Source organism: Gymnoscopelus braueri, assembly GCF_963280865.1.
Source record: "Gymnoscopelus braueri genome assembly, chromosome: 11".
NCBI lineage: Eukaryota > Metazoa > Chordata > Actinopteri > Myctophiformes > Myctophidae > Gymnoscopelus > Gymnoscopelus braueri.
The window spans coordinates 7,170,187-7,190,811 of record NC_137613.1 but is presented as its reverse complement, the minus strand read 5'-3'; the positions used below and the strand labels follow the sequence as shown (position 1 = coordinate 7,190,811).

General features: G+C 41.9%; 1 protein-coding gene across 4 annotated transcripts in view; it reads left to right on the top strand.

Annotated features, from left to right (window-relative positions):
* Positions 1-20,625, top strand: part of LOC308095153 (uncharacterized protein) — a 60,713-nt gene that overhangs the window by 10,327 nt on the left and 29,761 nt on the right. For 2 of the 4 annotated variants that reach the window (XM_080442099.1, XM_080442097.1), the window contains exons 2-9: positions 795-863; positions 3,849-3,906; positions 4,435-4,725; positions 6,250-6,307; positions 8,653-8,807; positions 9,363-9,450; positions 9,824-9,963; positions 13,466-13,594. In XM_080442099.1, coding sequence (XP_080298225.1) covers positions 4,444-4,725; positions 6,250-6,307; positions 8,653-8,807; positions 9,363-9,450; positions 9,824-9,963; positions 13,466-13,594 — 852 coding nt within the window. In that variant the 5' untranslated portion in view covers positions 795-863; positions 3,849-3,906; positions 4,435-4,443. Of the gene's footprint in view, positions 1-794; positions 864-3,848; positions 3,907-4,434; positions 4,726-6,249; positions 6,308-8,179; positions 8,193-8,652; positions 8,808-9,362; positions 9,451-9,823; positions 9,964-13,465; positions 13,595-20,625 lie in introns of those variants that run through there. The other 2 variants (XM_080442098.1, XM_080442100.1) reach the window with 2 other exon arrangements.

Below are 20,625 nucleotides of genomic sequence, written 5' to 3'. Positions count from 1 at the left end.
TGGAGGTGGGTTGCTTGTTGCATGCTGGAAAGAGAATGACCAGTGTCAGAGGCAGTGATATTTAAAGGCGGAGTCCAACTGCCTGATTGGCTGACTGCAGATTGGCAGATTGACTGCAGATTGGCAGATTGGCAGATTGGCTAGAAGTGGTGCACGCACATTTGTGTGCTTTCTGTGTTCCACTGAGAGTTAGGAAAGAACAAATGTGAGAGAGAATTCGGACCACATAATAGCTGCTTATGCTGCCTGCTTATCTTCTGATGCCGTGAACTTTTCTTCTATAATAAACCTTTGTATGATGTAACTTTCACGACTGGACGTACGTTCTTATACCAACACACCTGAAGTGATGATAATGGAGTACCTCTAATTACCTACACTAGTTAATTTGCAGATTTTGATTATTTTTACAAAACCAATTCAGACCTATATATTCTTTGGCAATTTTAAGATAGCAGATCTGCAAGCTCACAACGCATCACAAAGCGACACATTGTGAGCTTGTAGATCAGCTATTTTCAAAAGATTTGTATTCATTAATTTTAAAACTTACTTGAAACGGGACCTTCTGCAAAATGAGTACTTTTACTTTTGGTAGGCTACTTTAAGTACATTTTGATACCAATACTTTCGTACTTTTACTCGAGTAGCCTACATTTTTAATTCCGGACTTTTCCTTGTAACAAGACTGTTTCTACATTTCAGTATTGATACTTTTTCCACCACTGGTTTTAAATGTCACTGACTGTCAGTCACACGTGCGCGTTTGTTTTGTTTTTCCCCCCGTTCTGCAGGTCTGCTGTGTGGAGTGTCACCATGTCAGTGATTTCAAGCGACGTCTGATCTGTCAGAAACATCACCTGGTATGTAACAACAACTATTAATACAGAACATTATATCTATATGATCTGTCAGAAACATCAGCGTGTATGTATGTGATAATAACTATTAATACAGAACATTATATCTATATGATCTGTAAGAGACATCAACGGGTATGTATGCAATAATAACAATTAATAGAGGACATCATTATCTGGAGACAAACTGAGTTTGTATGTTTTTAGCAAAGGGTTCTGCTGAGTGAACTGAAGCTCTATTCTGGAGCAGCACTGTAAAATGCAAGGTCTATTTGAATAAAATGCTGTATCTAACTATAAGTAATATGTAGTGTAGTGTATTTAGTGTATTTTGCATCCTATGAACACACATCTATGTAGAGCAGTGGTTTTCAACCACTTCAGGCCACGACCCCCCAAAATAATCACATTTGAACTGGGGACCCCACAAAATAATCACATTTGAACTGGGGACCCGACCCCACCCTGACAAGCACTTGGAATTGTAGTTCAGGCATTACATTTAGTTTGACTCGGTTCCACTGATAAATATGCGAGGCGCTGTGAGCTTGTAGATCAGCTTTTTTCAAAAATGTTGCCTCTTTTTTTGAAGTATTAGAAGTCCTTAAATTGTCACTTTACTGTCATCTTGGGACCCCCAAAGAAATCATGTGGGGATCCCCCTGGGGGTCCCGACCCACAGGTTGAGAACCACTGATGTAGAGAAGTGTAGTGAGCATCCATTTGAACGCATGTGATCAGGAGGGTTTAGACTTAGGTCATTGGAGTGCTAATACTTAGTACAAAAATAGCCATGCAATATCATACATGTGACATAAATGCAGAATATACACAGACACCAAAGGTGGGTGGGTGGGTGTGTGTGTGTGTGTGTGTGCGCCGCGCTCGAACATAATTCGACCCTCTGCCTTGAGTCGCACTCAATATGGAACGCAGTGGGGGTAACATGCGTCTCGTCTGCCCTTTTCAGTGGTGGAGAACGCTGGATTTGGATTTAAAAATGTTATCAGTGTTCTAGAACCATGTTACAAAGTGCCATGCAGTGTGTTGCCTGCGATGTATGAGAAATGAAGGCAAGAGAAGAGTTACTGAAGGGCTGAGCCATGTAGAATTGATTGATTGCCTTAACTAGAACAGTGTGCTCCTCCTCAGAGTCTAGCCAGGGCCCGCAAACTTTAGGAAAAAAATCTGAACCTGTTAACTAACCTTCTTAAAGAAGAAACTGAAAATGTCAATGACAGTTGATGAAACCCAAAGTTTATATTATTTGTATTAATATGTTAAACGTTTTATTATTCTATATTCTCATTTGTTATTTATAATTATTATTCAAGTTATCTATTGAGAAACAAATGTTTTTCTTTACAAATTAAGAGTCGATAGCCTTGTAAGAGCCATTTGGGCCATTTCTATGATTGTTGTTAATTGATGATGTCACCGCAGTGCTTGCTCAAGGCCAAGTTGCCTAGGTACTTAACAGGGCTGTACTCAGCAGCAGGTGTTGCCAGTGGCAGAGGCAAACAGTTTTCGGCTGTGTTACATGAGAGCTAGAGGTCTGTGTGCGTTAGACTGTTTATTGATTTATGTATTTATTTAACGTATGCTAAAGTGATTGGCACGACTACGCTACCAAGAATAAATATATCTTGTTTATGAACTCAATGGACACTTGTGGACATCATTTTGTATGGAGCACACGTCAGAACTCCCTCGGCAACCAGTGTAGTGCCAAAAGTATAGGACTCTTGACACGACACTTAATAGTACACCCAAGTATAGGACTTGGGCGCTACAAGCCTAATAATTTAAATCAAATAAAACCTGTACTACTGTCTGTCTCTCCTACACTGTCTCCCTGTTAGCTGTCCTACTGTCTGTCTCTCCTACACTGTCTCCCTGTTAGCTGTCCTACTGTCTGTCTCTCCTACACTGTTTCCCTGTTAGCTGTCCTACTGTCTGTCTCTCCTACACTGTCTCCCTGTTAGCTGTCCTACTGTCTGTCTCTCCTACACTGTTTCCCTGTTAGCTGTCCTACTGTCTGTCTCTCCTACACTGTCTCCCTGTTAGCTGTCCTACTGTCTGTCTCTCCTACACTGTCTCCCTGTTAGCTGTCCTACTGTCTGTCTCTCCTACACTGTCTCACTGTTAGCTGTCCTACTGTCTGTCTCTCCTACACTGTCTCCCTGTTAGCTGTCCTACTGTCTGTCTCTCCTACACTGTTTCCCTGTTAGCTGTCCTACTGTCTGTCTCTCCTACACTGTCTCCCTGTTAGCTGTCCTACTGTCTGTCTCTCCTACACTGTCTCCCTGTTAGCTGTCCTACTGTCTGTCTCTCCTACACTGTCTCCCTGTTAGCTGTCCTACTGTCTGTCTCTCCTACACTGTTTCCCTGTTAGCTGTCCTACTGTCTGTCTCTCCTACACTGTCTCCCTGTTAGCTGTCCTACTGTCTGTCTCTCCTACACTGTTTCCATGTTAGCTGTCCTACTGCCTGTCTCTCCTACACTGTTTCCATGTTAGCTGTCCTACTGCCTGTCTCTCCTACACTGTTTCCATGTTAGCTGTCCTACTGTCTGTCTCTCCTACACGTCTCCTTCTCCTTGAGAAAGAGAGCAAAAATGATTTTTAACTCCCTGTACAGATTGTTCAAACCGATATTGCACAATGTACTGTATACAAGGTCTGTACATTATGACTTATTGTATGTTTTATTATTATGTTGATGTTTCTATTGCTGCTATAGTATTTAGCGATGCTGTCAGGCAAAAACCTCATATCTCCATATTATATATATTAAATTATTTTTCGTAAATGAATGCCCTACTTCATCATACTCCAGTGTCACACAGAAGTAGCAAAACAGACCAAACTACAACACACAAAGCGTCATCGTGACATAGTGTTTAAATGTGTATTTCAGTACAGTAGAGTTTAAAAGTCTAATTGTTGTATTTCTGTCTTCCTCCCGCCTATCTCTGTTGTTCTCTTAGGTGGTTAAAGTTCGCCATCTAGTGGACAATTTGTGGAATCTCAGACTGTAAATCACAGGTATGTTCTTAATGCTACATTTGGATATTTGTACAAATCCTCTTCATACAAGCCTGGTCAGTTAATGTGTGTGTGTTCCATCTAATGTAACATTATGCACAGTAGCAGTATTTAACCCATTTTGGGCGGGAACCCCTTTTTGTAACTATACCCTTCAGGTTGGGAACCCCTTTTGGGGTTCCTGTTGCTATGTACAGTATATACTGTAGCAACATACATTTTTAATTTTGAAATTTTGAATAAATATTTCAGGTTATTCAGAAAACTTAGGTCAGGATTTAGAAGGCGTTTTTAGAATCGGCCTCAGGTCTAAATGGGTTAATGAGAATGGCTTTACTTTCATTGACCTATGTGTGTCTGTTAATCCAAAACAAATCCTGACATCCCTATGTTGGGCCTGTCATTATAGGTGCAAACCTTCAAACGTAGGTGCGTAACTTAACAACTAAAGCTAGTGTTTAGTCTCTTCCCACCCAAAGCTTTAAGAGAATCAAGCTGAGATGTAATAACACCGTCTGTTTGTACCAGGAATCAGCCATGGGGAAACAACGAAAGATAAGGAAACGTATATTGGCTACTCTGGAGTGGCTGGATGAAGATGAGTTCATTAGGTTCAAGTGGCATCTGCAACAGCCTGGTAACGTTGAAGGCCTCCGGCCGATCCCAAGGAGCCATCTGGACGCTGACAGGATGAAGACTCTTGCTATCATCATCCAGTTCTACTCCAGTAAAGCAGCTCATATCGTGGTGAATGTTTTGAAGAAGATCAACAGGGAGGATCTACTGGAGAGGTTTTTAAATCTACCCAACGTACATAAGGTATGTGCACTGTCCAGAAAATAAACGCAATGGTTGTTGTGTCTGAAAGTGTAGTCACTAGTTCAGTAAACACACTGATGTTCACGAGCACAACTCTGCATCACACACGCACATCCATCCACGCACGCACGCACGCACGCACACACACACACACACACACACACACACACACACACACACACACACACACACACACACACACACACACACACACACACACACACACTAAAGCAGATAAAAGGTTAAAACATGGAGGAAATTGAAAGGAGTAAAAGTAGGCAAATGGTGAAGAAATGCAAAAAAATACCAAACACACAATTATAGGGGTGTGACAACTTCTTGGTATAAGGCAATAAACACTATGACGGGTTGGCATAGAACATAAAAAATATCTATAACATAAATAAATAGTAAAGCTAAATAATGCCAAGACAAGAATATAACAAAACAAATAAAACGACTGCATCAACAATAAAACTAAACAGTAGTGGCAGTCGGTGTAATTAAGTAGGTGAATAAGTATACATTATATATTCACACATTAAGGAAGGCTCAACACCTGGAAGCGGGGGTCACTATAGAATGGGACATAAAGGACATCAAACCGAGGGTCAGACACACAGCAGATATGTCCTCAACTTAACATCTAAAATGAACACCCACTAGACTAGAGCATTACACATAACAGTTACAACCTGTCGTACCAGAGACCAGAGGAAAAGCTGCATGTTAAATGAAGCTTTTATAGTGAACCATACAATTTGGAAACAAGGAAGTAGAAGGTGCTATAATAGACTGTCTAGCCATACTCACAAGGGACATTTCCTTATTGGCTGACAAAGTAATGGAGCTCAGGTAATGGTTAATGTTCTGAGCTCATCTAATCCCCGCCCATCTGGGGAATTGTGTTTTTGGCATTGAACATTGGAACATATGAATAAAAACGTAATTTCTGTTCTTCGCAATGAAAAATAGCACTGAGCAAATATGACAGATCACTTAAATATACAAAGAAATGATTGACATTTAATCATTGTATACTTTCAAAACATGTAAAAAATGCTGAAATAACTGATCTACAAGCTTGTTAAGGTCCTTACACACCGGGGCGATTTTTTTAATGCGAATAATACGTTTTTTTTAAAAACCTTATAAAGTCAATGCAAGCGTCCACACCAGTTTCGCGGAGCGAAAAAAGCGTCTTTTAATTATTCGGAACGAGTCCGAATTTTGCGTATATTCGCATATTCGCCGGTGTGTAACCGCCTTTAAGCTGCTATTTCTGCTATTTTTGGAAAATGTTTGAAAATATATGATAATTTTTCAACACAGAAACGATTATGACGATTATACAAAATGATTGCGATTATCTCAAATCATTTTGATTAGACAGCAGTGACAACACACATAAATGTGCGTAGGGAGGAAATAATTGTCATAAATAATTACTAAATTGGCAAGAAAAAGGGGATAAAAAAGCATGGTGTCTGTACGTTTCAATAATTGTATGGCCTTCTGTTATAGCAACTGATCCAGGGACCTGCTTTGTCCTCATCAGTGGACGGTTCCTCCTACATAGAGGGTAAGTTTTAGTTTCAGAGTCAGAAACACTATTCCCAGAATTTTATGACCTGCTAATGTCATTTTCTCCGGAATCCTCTGAGTATAGGCTTAATGCCTGGAGAGCAGACTTACAGGAGGACCTAACAGTGGAGCAATGGAGTACAGCTTGTAAACTGGCTCAATCCCAGACTGGGAATACACGCCTAAAACTCCTTCAATACAATTGGCTTATGAGAGTGTACATCACACCTGTGAAGCTTAATAAGTTTAATAACAATATTCCGGACCTATGCACCAGATGCGGTGAAGATAGAGGCACATTGTTCCACTGTTTATGGTCATGCCCAAGATTGATGGACTTTTGGAGGGAGATTGGGCAGGAAATACAAAGGATACTTTTAATTAACATTGTACCAGAACCTAAGTTCTTTCTGCTAGGCCTCTATCCAGTTGGACAAAGAATAAAGCGCAATGAGAGAATATTCATAGATATTTGTCTTTTACAAGCTAAAAGAGTAATTGCATTGACCTGGAAGAGGCCGGATAGACCAAGCATTGCACAGTGGTTCAGGGAATTGTCTTTATGCCTACCTCTAGAAAAAATCACATACATACTTAAGGACAAACAAGAGATGTTTCAGGAGGTGTGGGGTCGTTTCATACAATATATGGAAAACAATAATCTGCCGCATTTAATGGAAGAATCTGGAGAGGAGTAGTGCTGATGCCTATGTATGTTTTTTTCCCCATTGATTGTCTTGTATGATTTAATGTAATTGTCCATTTTTGTTTTCTGTTGTGTTTGTAATATAATGTTGAAATATTTTGTGTAAAGAAAGAAAAAACACTATTCCCATATTGGGCACATTGAGGCACATCCCAGGCACCGCCAACTCAGCGTATAAGTAAGGCAAGGCAAGGCAAGTGCATTGTATAGCACATCTAAACAACAAGGCAATTCATTGTGCTTTACACAACAACATGGTTTGGTTAACTAAAACCTGCAATAAGTACTGGGAGCTGACTGGGAGGTAGGTGTGGCGCTCCACATCAGCAATCCATCTCCTGGGGGTCTTACGAGTTGAAAAGGGGATAGACGGACGGACGGACGGGGGCACGGTGGCACAGTCGGTAGCGCTGTCGGTAGCACTGTCGCCTCACAGCTAGAAGGTCCTGGGTTCGATTCCCGCCGGGGACGCTGTGGGTGCTGGGGGCGTGTCTTCTCCTCCTCGTCATCAGCGCCCATACCCTAGGTGGGGTTGGCGAAAGGGCCTACTCTGTGTGGAGTTTGCATGTTCTCCCCGTGTCTCCGAGGGCTCCTAAAAACATGTAGTAATCCTGGTCGCTATACCACCTCCCCCATGACAGCCGGGGCGCCTGATGGAAGGGAAAGGAACTGGTTGGAATAACGTGTTCCTTCCACAAGCTACGTCCAACCGGGGAAACTCCCCCCTGTCAGGTGATAAGAAGGTCAGTTGGCTCTCATGCATTGAAGGAGGCATGAGCTCGGCTCTGGGCTCCCTAGGCTGGCGGGGGGAGTGTAGTGCCCAGGATCACTTAGATAATTGGCACCGGGTGAAAAAACGTTGCAAAACCTGGGATAAACACCCTCGTTCTCAGCCAATACCGACAATAAGCCACTCTGATCTACTAACATATTCGTTTTTTGAAAATGAAGTGCTCCAGTAAAGTAAAAAAAATTACTTAAAGGTAGGGTAAGTGATATTTTTTGGTTAAAACAAAAAGTATGTATGCAGTCCCTTGATGGCTCTCTCATTGTACACACTGTTAACGCATTCTCTGCCAGGTATTCATTAATGAATTAATCCGCTGCTGCCAGCGTTTTTTACCTTTTATATTGACGATCTTTGGAGAGACGCACGCGGAAGCCACGATGTACACACGTAAGTAAACAAATGCTGGGGGTGGGGGAGGGTCTCGTCTATCCACCGGAACAATCATTTTGTAACCGCGATTGGCCATTTTGTTGCGATCGGCCGTTGAATAAGGCCCATTTCCACCAAAAAAAGAAGAAATTTGGAGCTAGATGTGTTTTTCTACAACTCATAACATAGGAGTGGACGGAAGTGACATTTTTTGGGATGTTGTCACATCTGTTCGTACCTTCTCTCAGAGTCGAGGGATCGTTCCCAAGTTGTGTTAGAGCGCCCTCTTGTGGAATAAAACAAAAAAATCTCTGTCAATGGCGTTCAACGGTTGGATTTGAAATGACGGAGATCTCCGTCAATGCCAGGGAATGTGTTAAGAAAATCTCTCCTATGGACATTTTGTTTTCCACTAATTTATGTAAGCAGTCAGTTCAGTTGTTTGATCTTCTCCATCATGCTCTCTGTGTGTTGACAGACTTAAGGAAAGAGAAAGAGCTCATTGCTGAAACGTTGCATGGACTCGAACCAAAAGCTCCTCCTCAACCTGCAGATGCCCTGGCTGTTTCTGAGGTGACCAACAACATCCAAGTAAGCCCCATGCATCCATCCACATCTGGCGGTCAAGCCCGGGTGTTACGACCCTTGACGTCTAGGGTAAGAGTCGTACCATAATTGACGGAAACAACAACATTTGCAAAAAAGTGAATTTGTTAACCAAAATAATTAATGATAGCTGTATGGTACAATGGCTTTGAAATAAGGACTTAAGAATAATAGAATGAATGAATAACCAAACGACAGAACACAACAAAGGAATTAAAGCAGACTATCCGATAACAGAAGATAACTATAACTTAAACAAAAGAAGGACTTCCCGAAGGGATTTTCAAAGCACCATAGTCGTTTGGTAGGTATTAGGTTGAGGGGGAAGGAGGAACAGAACTCCGCTCGCACGTAGATAGTGCTGGTGTTTCCCCCGCCGGCTGTCAGATGCAGACTGAGCTTTTATGGACGAGCACCGGCCGCTCATGGAAAGTAAATCAGCCTAATCCCAAAATACAAATAATAATAATAACCATAACGGCCACCGGCCGTAACACTGGGCAAGTGCACTCATCTCTGATGCCCTGGACAAGCCATTTAATGCTAATTGAGCCACCAACTAACCAACCGTGTCACCCGCAGGTCACTCCAGATGCCTCCATGGACCTCACAGTTACAAACACACACGTATGGCGCTACCTTAAACTTGAAGGAAGAGAGCCAGTCATTGGTCAGCATACTCTCTCATTTAACTTTGTCTTGAAATATCTGGTTTATAACGACAACCACAGTTCTAATAACACTAAATATATACTGTACACCGGCCTATGCATACAGTGTGCCCATTAGGCTTGTATGCCCCCACAAATGTAGACCAATTAGAGCAAACTACACAGATAAGCTGAAGCTGCTACACCAATCACAACGACAAACATTTTGCCGTTTTCTCTAGAGACCCAGAGAAGTCACACTGTTGTCACAGTTATTAGACCCTGTGTCTTGTTTTGGTTCAGTTAACGTGTGATGAGCATTCACTATCATCTACTTCTTGCCGTTGTTGTGTTCACTGTGTGACATGTTCTGTGACACTGTCTGTCGTCCAGGTTTGAGTATGATGACAGAGTACCGGTCGCCAGACGGCCTCAACTATTTCAATTGTCGTTGCTGTTCGGAAGTCATCGCCAGTGCCCTATACTTGTGTAACTGTCACCTCAAATCCGCCAGTCACCGCTACAAGTACATAGTGAGTATGGGAGCCTGTGGTGGCTAGGAAATGCTTTCTAATGCTTAACTCAGGGGTGTTCAACAGGGGGTCCGGGACCCCGGGGGGGTCCTCAGAGATACTGCAGGGGGGGCCGCCAAATCTTTGTGTGATAGGAACTTTAATTTTTTTTTTTTTACATTAACCACCTGAACCCCCACATCCCTATTCTTTCATTTCCATTCGTTCGCAGTGCTCGCAGAAACCAGGCTGCAGGCCCATGGTCGCGTGTAGCAAGCCCAGGCATCTTAACCCTTGCATTGTGTTAGAAACCTGCATCCACTTGTGGTTTGTCAAATTGGTAAAATTTGACCCGTGATTTTACTTAGCCCAAAAAATATTTATTTTCATTTATTATTTTCTCCTAGCTCATAGCTGACTTGTTATGCATTCATATCCATGTAAATACTTTTTAAAATAGTATGTTGGGTTAGGGTTTCATCTTTCAATATATCTCGTTTTCAATTATAAAAACTAGTCCCGACCTTGACCTTCCAACCTCACGACCCACCTGCTGTCAAATAGAAGCCTTTCTTCTCAGTGGTGGGACCGTCATTGGGCCGCCTGTACTGTGGGTAACCATGGCCATCATGAGGCAGTCGAGTGTTGTCACTGGGCTGCTGTCCTTGAAATATGTTCATTAGTACGCCGTCACTCTTTGAGTTTGCCGTATTTGTGATAAAGAGGTCAAACTTCCTGTATCTGGTTGCTATGGCAACCTGCCAGATCAGGCTGAGGGTCTGGCAAATCAGAGAATCAATCAGGCCGAGAGTCTGATCACCGATCGAGGTGGGGTAAGAAGCCTAAATATTAGCCAGAGCACTGATCAACAGACTGTGGCAAGTTTGGAGGCAAGTGGTACGTACTTTTACCCCCGACAAACTTTTGGAGGTCATTTCAATTATAGTAGTAGGATGTTAAAATTCACTTATTACATTTCCTATAATGAAGACAATGGATAATGATGTTATCTGGCTATAATAGACTAACATTAGAACACACTTAACGAAAAACTTAACTTTGAAAAATGTTAATATTATGTATATATTATTAATTATTAGTGACAATTTTTGACCCGCATACCATAAACGGTAAAATGTCATTTATATTTCATAAACTAAAACTTTATTTTACTTTACAAATGCTAATTGAGGACAAGTCTCTCTCACTCTCAAACATGTAAACATTGAATATTGACAATTTGGGGGTAATTGAGCCACACTTCTTTGCTGGGTCATTTCGGACCCTAACACCAAAAGTGTCACTTTTTTTTATAGAGACCATCAGAATGAATTAAAATGATGATAAATAATTTTGTTAAGTTAAAATGGCTATTTCTGAGGGTATCATGAAGCCTCGTTCCAATAAAGAAATGTAAAGGGTACTTTTTACCTATTTGAACTTGAAAATGGGTCAAAAATGATCCTAACACAATGGAAGGGTTAAGCAGCGAGTATGGGTGTCGAAGCCCGACATTTTGTTTCCACAGGGGCACAGCTTTTGGCCGGGCTTCTTCGACCCGCTGGCTGTGGGGGAGACGCTCTTAGCCGCTGCGTTCTGGGAGGAAGGTGGGCTAGACATTTTGTAACACGGTTCGACTTCTGAGGTACAAACGTGTGAGTTTTTATTTCGGTTTGCCGTTCGCGGCTCAAACTGGGAAATGTGTAATTAATTCAGCTTATATTTCGCTTGAATTATTACTTTTTTGTATGTTCTTCTGAGGCTTAACACAGTGTTTGTTCTTAGCTTTTGAGGCTAAACACAACATAACAACATAAGCCTAACCCCCAAATCTCTGAGTGCACAATCGGTAACGCTCTTGAGTCCAAGATTTGACACTTGTCTCAAGTCGAGCTGTTAAGCTAGACGATGTCCGTCTGAGAGATAAGGTATGCTCTGTGATTAAGAGAAGGGAAGTGTGAATGACGCGGCTGGCACTCATCAGTGCTTATAAAGGCACGCAGGGGGTGGTACCTGCTGATGACGCCAGCCATAGATATATATAAAGGCTAGATGACTCACCCGCGCTGCTGGCCAATGGAGTACGACGTTGCCACATGGCGGCCATCTTGCGACAGTCATTCATAACATTATGTTTATGGTGCATGTACTATTGAAATAACCATAGCGTGCTCAATTTTCAAACTGTAACCAAATGTTTTTTGTTAAAAGGTTAAAGCACTTTATTCTTATAGTCATTTTTGCGTTTGTTCAGTAACAGGGGTCTCTCCAGCTCTTTAATAAACAGAAAATACATTTTCAGGTAGGTGACAACATTTCAGCCAATCAGGAGAGAGTACCCATTTATCGCCTTCATTCTTATAGTGTTCCTGTTCCAATGTTGTCTGCTCATTTCTTTGTCATCATTTCCAATTTCACTTAATCTGCATCCTGACTGAGTTCTCTATCCTGAAAATTACTCTTCTGTTTATCAAAGAGCTGGAGAGACACGGAGACTCCTGTTACTGAACATACACTCTATAGCAATGAGTACTATAAGAATATAGAGCTTTTTAACACTTATTTTAACCAAATAAAAATAACTTACCCTACCTTTTAATGGACAAATACTAATTTCTCTACACTGCTTTTCACCAGATGACCGGCAGCGTCACTTTTAAGGACGTTACTGCAGGACTAGTCCTTATGAACAATGAAGCCTTTCTGCCTGTTTAGTACCTCCATTGAGGCCAGCCTAGACCTCTCCATTAACAATATATACATGTCTTATGATGTTACCACCTATTTACTGTAACTGTGTATTGTGTTATTACTGTACATAGTATATGCTTTCTGAATATAAATGGTTGAATTCCAAGAACAGCATTTTCTCATTCAGCCTGCTACTCTGTCTGAGGTTGATTTGTGCCCACTTACAACTGTGTCTGAATGAGTAACAAGAAAAACACTCATTTGTATATAGGTATATTATATTGATTCAAACCTATAAACAGTGACTTACTCACAGGGGCGTCAGCGTCACAGGGGGGGTGTAAGTGGGACTGAGTTACTAGGGCCCCAGGTAAGGGGGGCCTAATTTTTTTTTTTAAACTTATTTTTTAAAGAGAAAAAATCATTGGGGGGCCCACAGTGAATCTTTGTCCCCAGGGCCCAGAATTTGGTGCTACGCCCCTGCTTACTCCACATGCATAGGCGGCGGGTGAGCTTGACAATTGGGAAGGCTGGGGGTCGGCCGCGCGGCCGTTTCTGGGCGGATTGTGTTAGTTTCTTTTTGGTTTTTGGTTACTTTATTTCGGTTTTAGGCTTAGGGTTAGGTTATTTAATTCAAATTTTGTTGTTATTTAATTCAATTTTACTGATTTATTATCAAAAAAGTAACTAAATAATGCTGCGCACATATATTATATATAATTTGCACAATTCCTAGAATTTCCCAGCATAACATTTGGGAAGGCTTAGCCTACCCTAGCCTTCATTACCCACCGCCTATGTCCACATGTTTGTTTGTTTGTTTGTTTTGCAGAAAATGGCACATCCTCATACAGTCCAGTATTGGCCAAGCAGTGTGAACCCTAATGTACTAATGTACAGTAGACAGCTGAGATACCTGGCCCAACTGCTGGAGAAAGAAGAGGGATGTGGAAGACTGACGGTAATTGTTTTTTACCTTAAATGTTTTACCAGCATCTTTTAATAAATCTCGGATTAACCACTTAAAGCCAGGGCAACAGATCATTTAAAATGCTGGCTATTCAAATAATGACAAAACGGAACGCATCCGTGTCATTTTAAGAGGTCTTTGGCTATTCAAAAATAGCCGATATACAAGCTCATAGCGCGGCACTCGGTGCCGCGCTATGAGCTTGTAGCTTGTAGATCTGCTAGATCAAACCCATAATATTCCCAAATTTTTCTTTGATACTTAACTCATTCACTGCCAGAATAAATAAATAAATCATCCCCTGCCAGCGTTTTTTGATTTTCTTACCTTTTCAAGTAGTCACAGAATATTTATCTCCAGTATGATCGATCCCCTGATGGTTGCTAATCACTGAGGGTTTCACTGTGCTTCTGTAATAAAAAAGAAAAAATTTCATCGCGACCTCCCGTTCGCTTGTTATACGCCGTTGAAAATAGTATGAAGTGAATGGAGCAGTAAATCTTGGGATCACGTTATCTCCTGGTTCTGTGTGAGAATTAAAAAAATTAATAATACTACTAATAATAAATTGTTCTCATAAAAAACACAAAGTCGTCAAAGTCTTCCTTGGCGGTGAATGAGTTAAAGATCATCTATGCAGGCATTAATTTCACTGAACCCCGTCTGTGACGTAACTCCCCCTGTAAAAGACGATGGAAGCTTATTCAGTCCAATAAGGGTCTTTTATTTAACTCAGTAACAGGTTAACACAGGTCTCAAATAAATCAAATAAGTCTCTCCATCTCTGCAAGCGACAGGTCCAACTCTTGTCTCAAAACCGATTTTATTATGCCCAACATCATTGTATGAAAATGGCAAGTATCGCCCAGGCCTAAAATATATATATATATATATATATATAATATATATATATATAATCACATACCATGCACAAAGCACCTTCAAGCACCTCTAAGTGATATACTTTGCTCTTTTTCTCACTATTGTTGCTATTCTTTATTATTGCTTTGTTGTTGTGTTAGTGCCGCTACAATCATTTTACTTTTGTGTACTTGTATAAGAAGTAACAATAGAAATATTCAATCTTCTAAGCAGGATTCTGAAAAGCTTGAACAGTATTGGAAATGGAGGGGAATTGTTCACTTTTATAGCCAACCTAGTTTTCTGCTTTGTGCAGAGTTAAACAACGGTTACTAAGCCCAAATGAAAGGGCAGAGAGAGGAGTGGAGTCTAAGGCATTACTCGTACCAAATGTCTTTTAAGGTGGTTTATTTTACTAATCACACATACAATACATTTAGGTAAATAGTTAGGTAATAAAACCTGGTAAGAGAGAAAGCAAGCACAGAACATTCACAGTATTAAGATATGACTTCATCCCATTATGAACACATCAAACATACAATCATTTACAATGCTTTACTTACTATTGACTTTCCACTCTCTTCCAGATGATCAATGGGTCACTCAAGAACCCATATTCGAGGGACAACCCATGGCCAGTTACTTATCGAATCTGAAGTTTGTTCCTAGACAGGCTCCTTTATAAACTTCTCACACAGTGCCCTCCTTCAGGGAGGTTCAAGCAACCGGAAGTTCTGTTTACCCACAAAGCCTTGCGATTGCCTGCCGCTTCCTGTCACACTCTCTTCAGAGCTCCCCCGCTCGGAGTTGCTATCTCTTTTGTTTAGAAACCCACCACCTGATAGCGAGACCTGTTCCCTATCTTCCACACAAAGGCCTATTGTCTCTGGTATGCAAGAAGTCTTTGAAGCTCAGGAGCACAGCAGGGAGCCTGCCTCTGCCCACTCTGTACCACTAGGCTCAACTCAAACAGTACATGTTTGCTAACTCCTGCAGGACAATAAAAGCACATTGCTGTTGCACCAATAATAATACAGTTATCTTTCATAATCATGGATTATTCCACACCTGCCACCTGTGATAACTGAACCCTGTTCAGTTCTCTCACAACCAACCTCTACTACCACCATTCACTGTGAGCTTTTTTGGCTTCTTAAATCATGGCTTAGGTCAGTATTTGGCGAAAGTATGGCGGAAAAGTTCGATTTCATCTCTGTAAACTGCTCTGATCCCACACTCATACAGGTTACATTCTCAACACAATTTTCACTCATTGTCTTTAAGTGGCTTCAATCCCATATTTTGGAATAATTTACAGTTCAACTTAACTTTCTCAATTTGTAATCTTTAAACTTTTTTAGGAATTCAAATTGTTTGGAAAACTTTTCTTCTCCCACTTTTTTCCCTAGTAAGTCAATGTCCTATTTAGGGCATGTTGCCATGACAATTGACATAGTAACTTGGTTAAAGGGTTTAAAAGATTTTAAAATGGCTGATCTACAATCTTACCTTTAAGAAACTTCACTCTGCATTTAAACCGCTAGCCCACATCCCAAAATGCTTTTTATACAATCAACAAATAATCAATTCAAAAAGGCCTGATTGCTCAGATCATGAGTCCACATCAGTACTGAATAATTTTGTTGTTATGGAAGAACCTCCAAATTATTGTTGCATTTTGACTTAGTGGCATATTGTCGGCAGTAAATTAATACATTTCATTATGCAAGTTATTTCTTCTGGTAATATCGTAAACACTACAAATGATACATTCATTTACACAATATCTCTCGAAATTCCTAAGTAAACAGTCGCTCAAATAAGACATTTCGATTTTTTAGACACCACGTTGGCATCTTTTTCGCTTATTGTCCGCACTGCGTACCACTGTCCACAGCTAATAACTGGATAGACCTGTTAGTCAAGCCTATTGCAAAGGCCTAAACCCTTGTCTAGCCAGTCACAGCTGCCATGCCGCTTTCTCATGGACCTTTCCATCTGCACTGCTTCCTTACTCTGAGGGTGGCAGTGCAAATGTCAGTTCGTTCGCCAGCGTCACTTTGCTGGCACCACCAGCCACCAGTGGAACTGCTTTTTTAGCAACATCCAACTGGGGGCTCTTCTCGGCCGCTGCCAAGAAAGAGCGTGGGGCTTTGCTCCACCTGGTGGCCCTCTTCCCCTCCTTCGAGGGTGGAGAAGGGATTGTTAGTGTATCTTTAATCTTCACCTTTTTTCTTCTAGTTATTCCAGCCCCACCAGGACGAAGCATTCTCTTTGCCTGGATCCTGGCGGTAAGAACTGAAATGACCTGACGTAGCACTCCGCCCCTCTCTTTCCGAGCGGGCGCTCGCAGGGACCACACCCACTCAGACTTCCTTCTGAGTGGTTTTGGGGGTGCTGGGTAGGCGCCCAGCCCCCGATCTCGGACAGACCCGACTGGTCTGCTTTCGGCCTTCTGCCTGCCACCTTTCTTAGACGGGCCCTTGGAGCGAACGCCACCCTTGCCAGGCGACTCGGATCCCTTCTTCTCCGTGTTGAGTGGGCTGGCGGCGACGTCCGTCGCAGCAGCGGCGTCTACTGACGCCCTCGCCGGCTTCTCTCCTGGTTCAGCGACCTCCAGTGACTGGCTCCCCTCTGCGTCGAGTGGATTGGTGAAGACTTTCACCGCCGTGGCGACGTCCATTGAAGCTGCCTCCCTGGCGGTCTGCTCATCTGCGACGTTGGCTCCCTCTGGTCGATCCCCCTCGGCTTCCTCCGCAGGCGTCTCGTCCCCAGGTCCAGCTCCATCGATCACCAGTGGCACCTTTGCAGCTGCTCTCTCGATCGCAGCGTGGAATGGGGTCTCTCCTGGTTCAGTGACCTCCAGTCGCTGGCACCCCTCTGTGTTGAGTGGGCTGGCGGCGACGTCCGTCGCAGAAGTGGCGTCCTCTGACACCCTCGGAGCAGCGTGGAAAGGGGTCTCTGCGTTGTCCCTTGCAGTAGTGATGCCATCTGGTTTCACTCTGAGGACTGCTGGCCCAGCTGATCCATCTGTAGGTGTGACATTCCTACCCCCCTCTGCAGCGTCCGGCTTATCTGTATCTGAAGGGGTTACAGTCTCACCTCCTTCAGCTGCTTTGTCCTTTACGACCGGCTCTGCTGCTATCTCTGTGGGGTTAGACAATGGCTCTTCCCTCACAGCAGGGGGATGTTCACTCACTGGGGGCTGTGTGAAGTGGGACCCTCTCTCATCCTGGAGTGATCTCTCCACCTCAACCCAGACCAGCTTCAATGTCTCGATATACTCTAGGACACAGGCATCCAGTATCCTGCAGATCTCAGATGAATCCTTGCCAACTTCTTCTAGTATGGCGATAGAACTAGTAGCAATCTCAAGGAATCTAGCTAAATCGGCTTTTAGCTCCCTTCCCGCTGCACCTATCTCATCTGTTGATAGATAACTAACAATATAGAGTGTGTACTCTGCTGCCATCTCAAAGTCTGACTGCGCTTCCCACACCCTTTCCACTAAATCAGCTAAATCTGCCATTTTCCCCCTTTTACCTTGCCTTCTTGGCTTATAGGACTTTAGGTATAGGCTTTTTCAGTTAGTCTAAATTCAATAGGCTCTGACAGCAATCGTCAGTTATTTTAAGCAAGTAACAGTGTTGTTTCAGCCTTTAGCTATATAACAACAATAATTAATTAACACTGTGTTTAACCTGTAAAATAGCACCCACCCTATCAGCATTCCACGCAAGAAGCCTTTTAATGGTCTACTTACATTAGTTAATTTTGTTAATTAATACTGGATAGGATATATTTTGCTCTACCAATGTACATTCTAGTATTTAACCCACAATGATTACCATTGATCCATTATTATTGTAAACTAATCATCTAGTTACTCATACTTTTAGATCTATCATAAAGTTTAGTTAAACATTGAATTACACTGGTAGTAACCTCCCCCACCCCTTATCAGTATACAATGGCTTTTTAACTTCCAATGATAAGATAACCTCACATTCACTGTCTGTTAGTCTAATTCTTTAGCTACATTGCAGTGTCTGGTCACTCATAAAGCCTAGTTAAACCATGAATACTCTCTTAATGTTTGTTTAATCAGCTTAAAGCAAGCATCTCATTGCTATGATTAGATTATTAACCAAACCTAACTACTCCTCATCTCAAGGTGTGTTAGTATTGGCTGTTAGCTTAGCACTGTATGCTAGACAATAGAATAGTTAGCTTAGCACTGTAAGCTAGCGGTGGCTGTTACCTGAGCTAACTAGCCTCTCCTGTGCTAATATAACCCCCTTAGTAACCCGCGCTAGCTTTGCTACACTAACGGTATCTCAGACAATAGAATTGTTAGCTTAGCACTGTAAGCTAGTGACGCTAATGGTAGCTCTCAAGTCGGATAGCTTTAGCTTCTAAACCCCCTCTGGTACGCTAATCAAACTTTTAACGGTAGCCTAGCTACATAACCTGTGGTTAGCTTCTAGCCCCTGCCTCCTAGCTCCTTATTCTTAGCTCAGTCAATAGAATTGTTAGCACGCAGCGTTTAACAAGCTACAGTCTCTGTTCTCCACGGTTTTCGCAAACTGTGGGGCTTCGTTCATAGCAACCTGAGTGAGTCTTTTTCCCGGAAGGTTCCTCAGTAGGCCCGTACGGTATTCAATGCCTCGGTCCTCGCGCCATGCTAGGCCGCCGGCTCCGTGTATCCCCTTTCGCCTCCGTGGATTCGACCTTCTGCAGGCTGTGGTTTTTGGAGACCCTTTGTCCCCACACCGACTCTTTTCGGCGCTGATTTCCACTCTAACATTAGTTCATTACGCCAGTGTTAGTGCTGTTAACCTATTTTAACCTGTCCCATAACCAGGTCTAATAGATACTTTATTTCGTTACAACTCACTTCTCATCTTAAAGAGACAGTGCGTCTTTACTCCTAAGGCTATAGGAGATTTTTATGCTATGTTATCTCACTAGATAACACACATTAAATCCAGCCTCTAATGGTTTTCACCATCAGACTATTGGCAGGATCATACAATTATGTGATCCGCTTACAGGACTGACCTAATACCTTTCTAGAATCACATAGGCTCCAAGGGTTCATAATTGTTTAATTACTCTGTAACACTCAATTACTATGTAATTTTACTTTAATTACTGCGTAACACTTAAACTCGAAAGAAATCTAGTAGTTTAATGACTTGGTAATTTGACTTTAATTACTGCGTAACACTTAAACTCGAAAGATATCTAGTAGTTTAATGACTAGGTAATTAATACTTAAACTCTGAAGGCCTTATTAAAAACCAGCATAGTTTAATAAATGCGTAATTAAACGCTTTAAACTCAGTAAAGCCTCCCACAGAGGCATTAATAGTTTAATAACTCTGTAATAAGCGGAGTTCAAACACAGTGTCATTCGCTTATTAACTCTAAGATGCCCCCCACGAGGACACTACAGCCTTATTACCGTGTAACAAGCAGAGTTCCAATTACTAAACTCAGATAAGTTTCCCTGAGACTATCAATAGTTTATTACTGTGTTATACCACGTATAACACGGTTAATCAATTTAAACTCATAGATGTCTCTCTTAAGAGACACTACAGTTTAATCACTTAAACTCTAGCTAATCTCCTCCGGAGATTACGATAGTTTTATTACTGTTCACTTTTATAGCCAACCTAGTTTTCTGCTTTGTGCAGAGTTAAACAACGGTTACTAAGCCCAAATGAAAGGGCAGAGAGAGGAGTGGAGTCTAAGGCATTACTCGTACCAAATGTCTTTTAAGGTGGTTTATTTTACTAATCACACATACAATACATTTAGGTAAATAGTTAGGTAATAAAACCTGGTAAGAGAGAAAGCAAGCACAGAACATTCACAGTATTAAGATATGACTTCATCCCATTATGAACACATCAAACATACAATCATTTACAATGCTTTACTTACTATTGACTTTCCACTCTCTTCCAGATGATCAATGGGTCACTCAAGAACCCATATTCGAGGGACAACCCATGGCCAGTTACTTATCGAATCTGAAGTTTGTTCCTAGACAGGCTCCTTTATAAACTTCTCACACAGTGCCCTCCTTCAGGGAGGTTCAAGCAACCGGAAGTTCTGTTTACCCACAAAGCCTTGCGATTGCCTGCCGC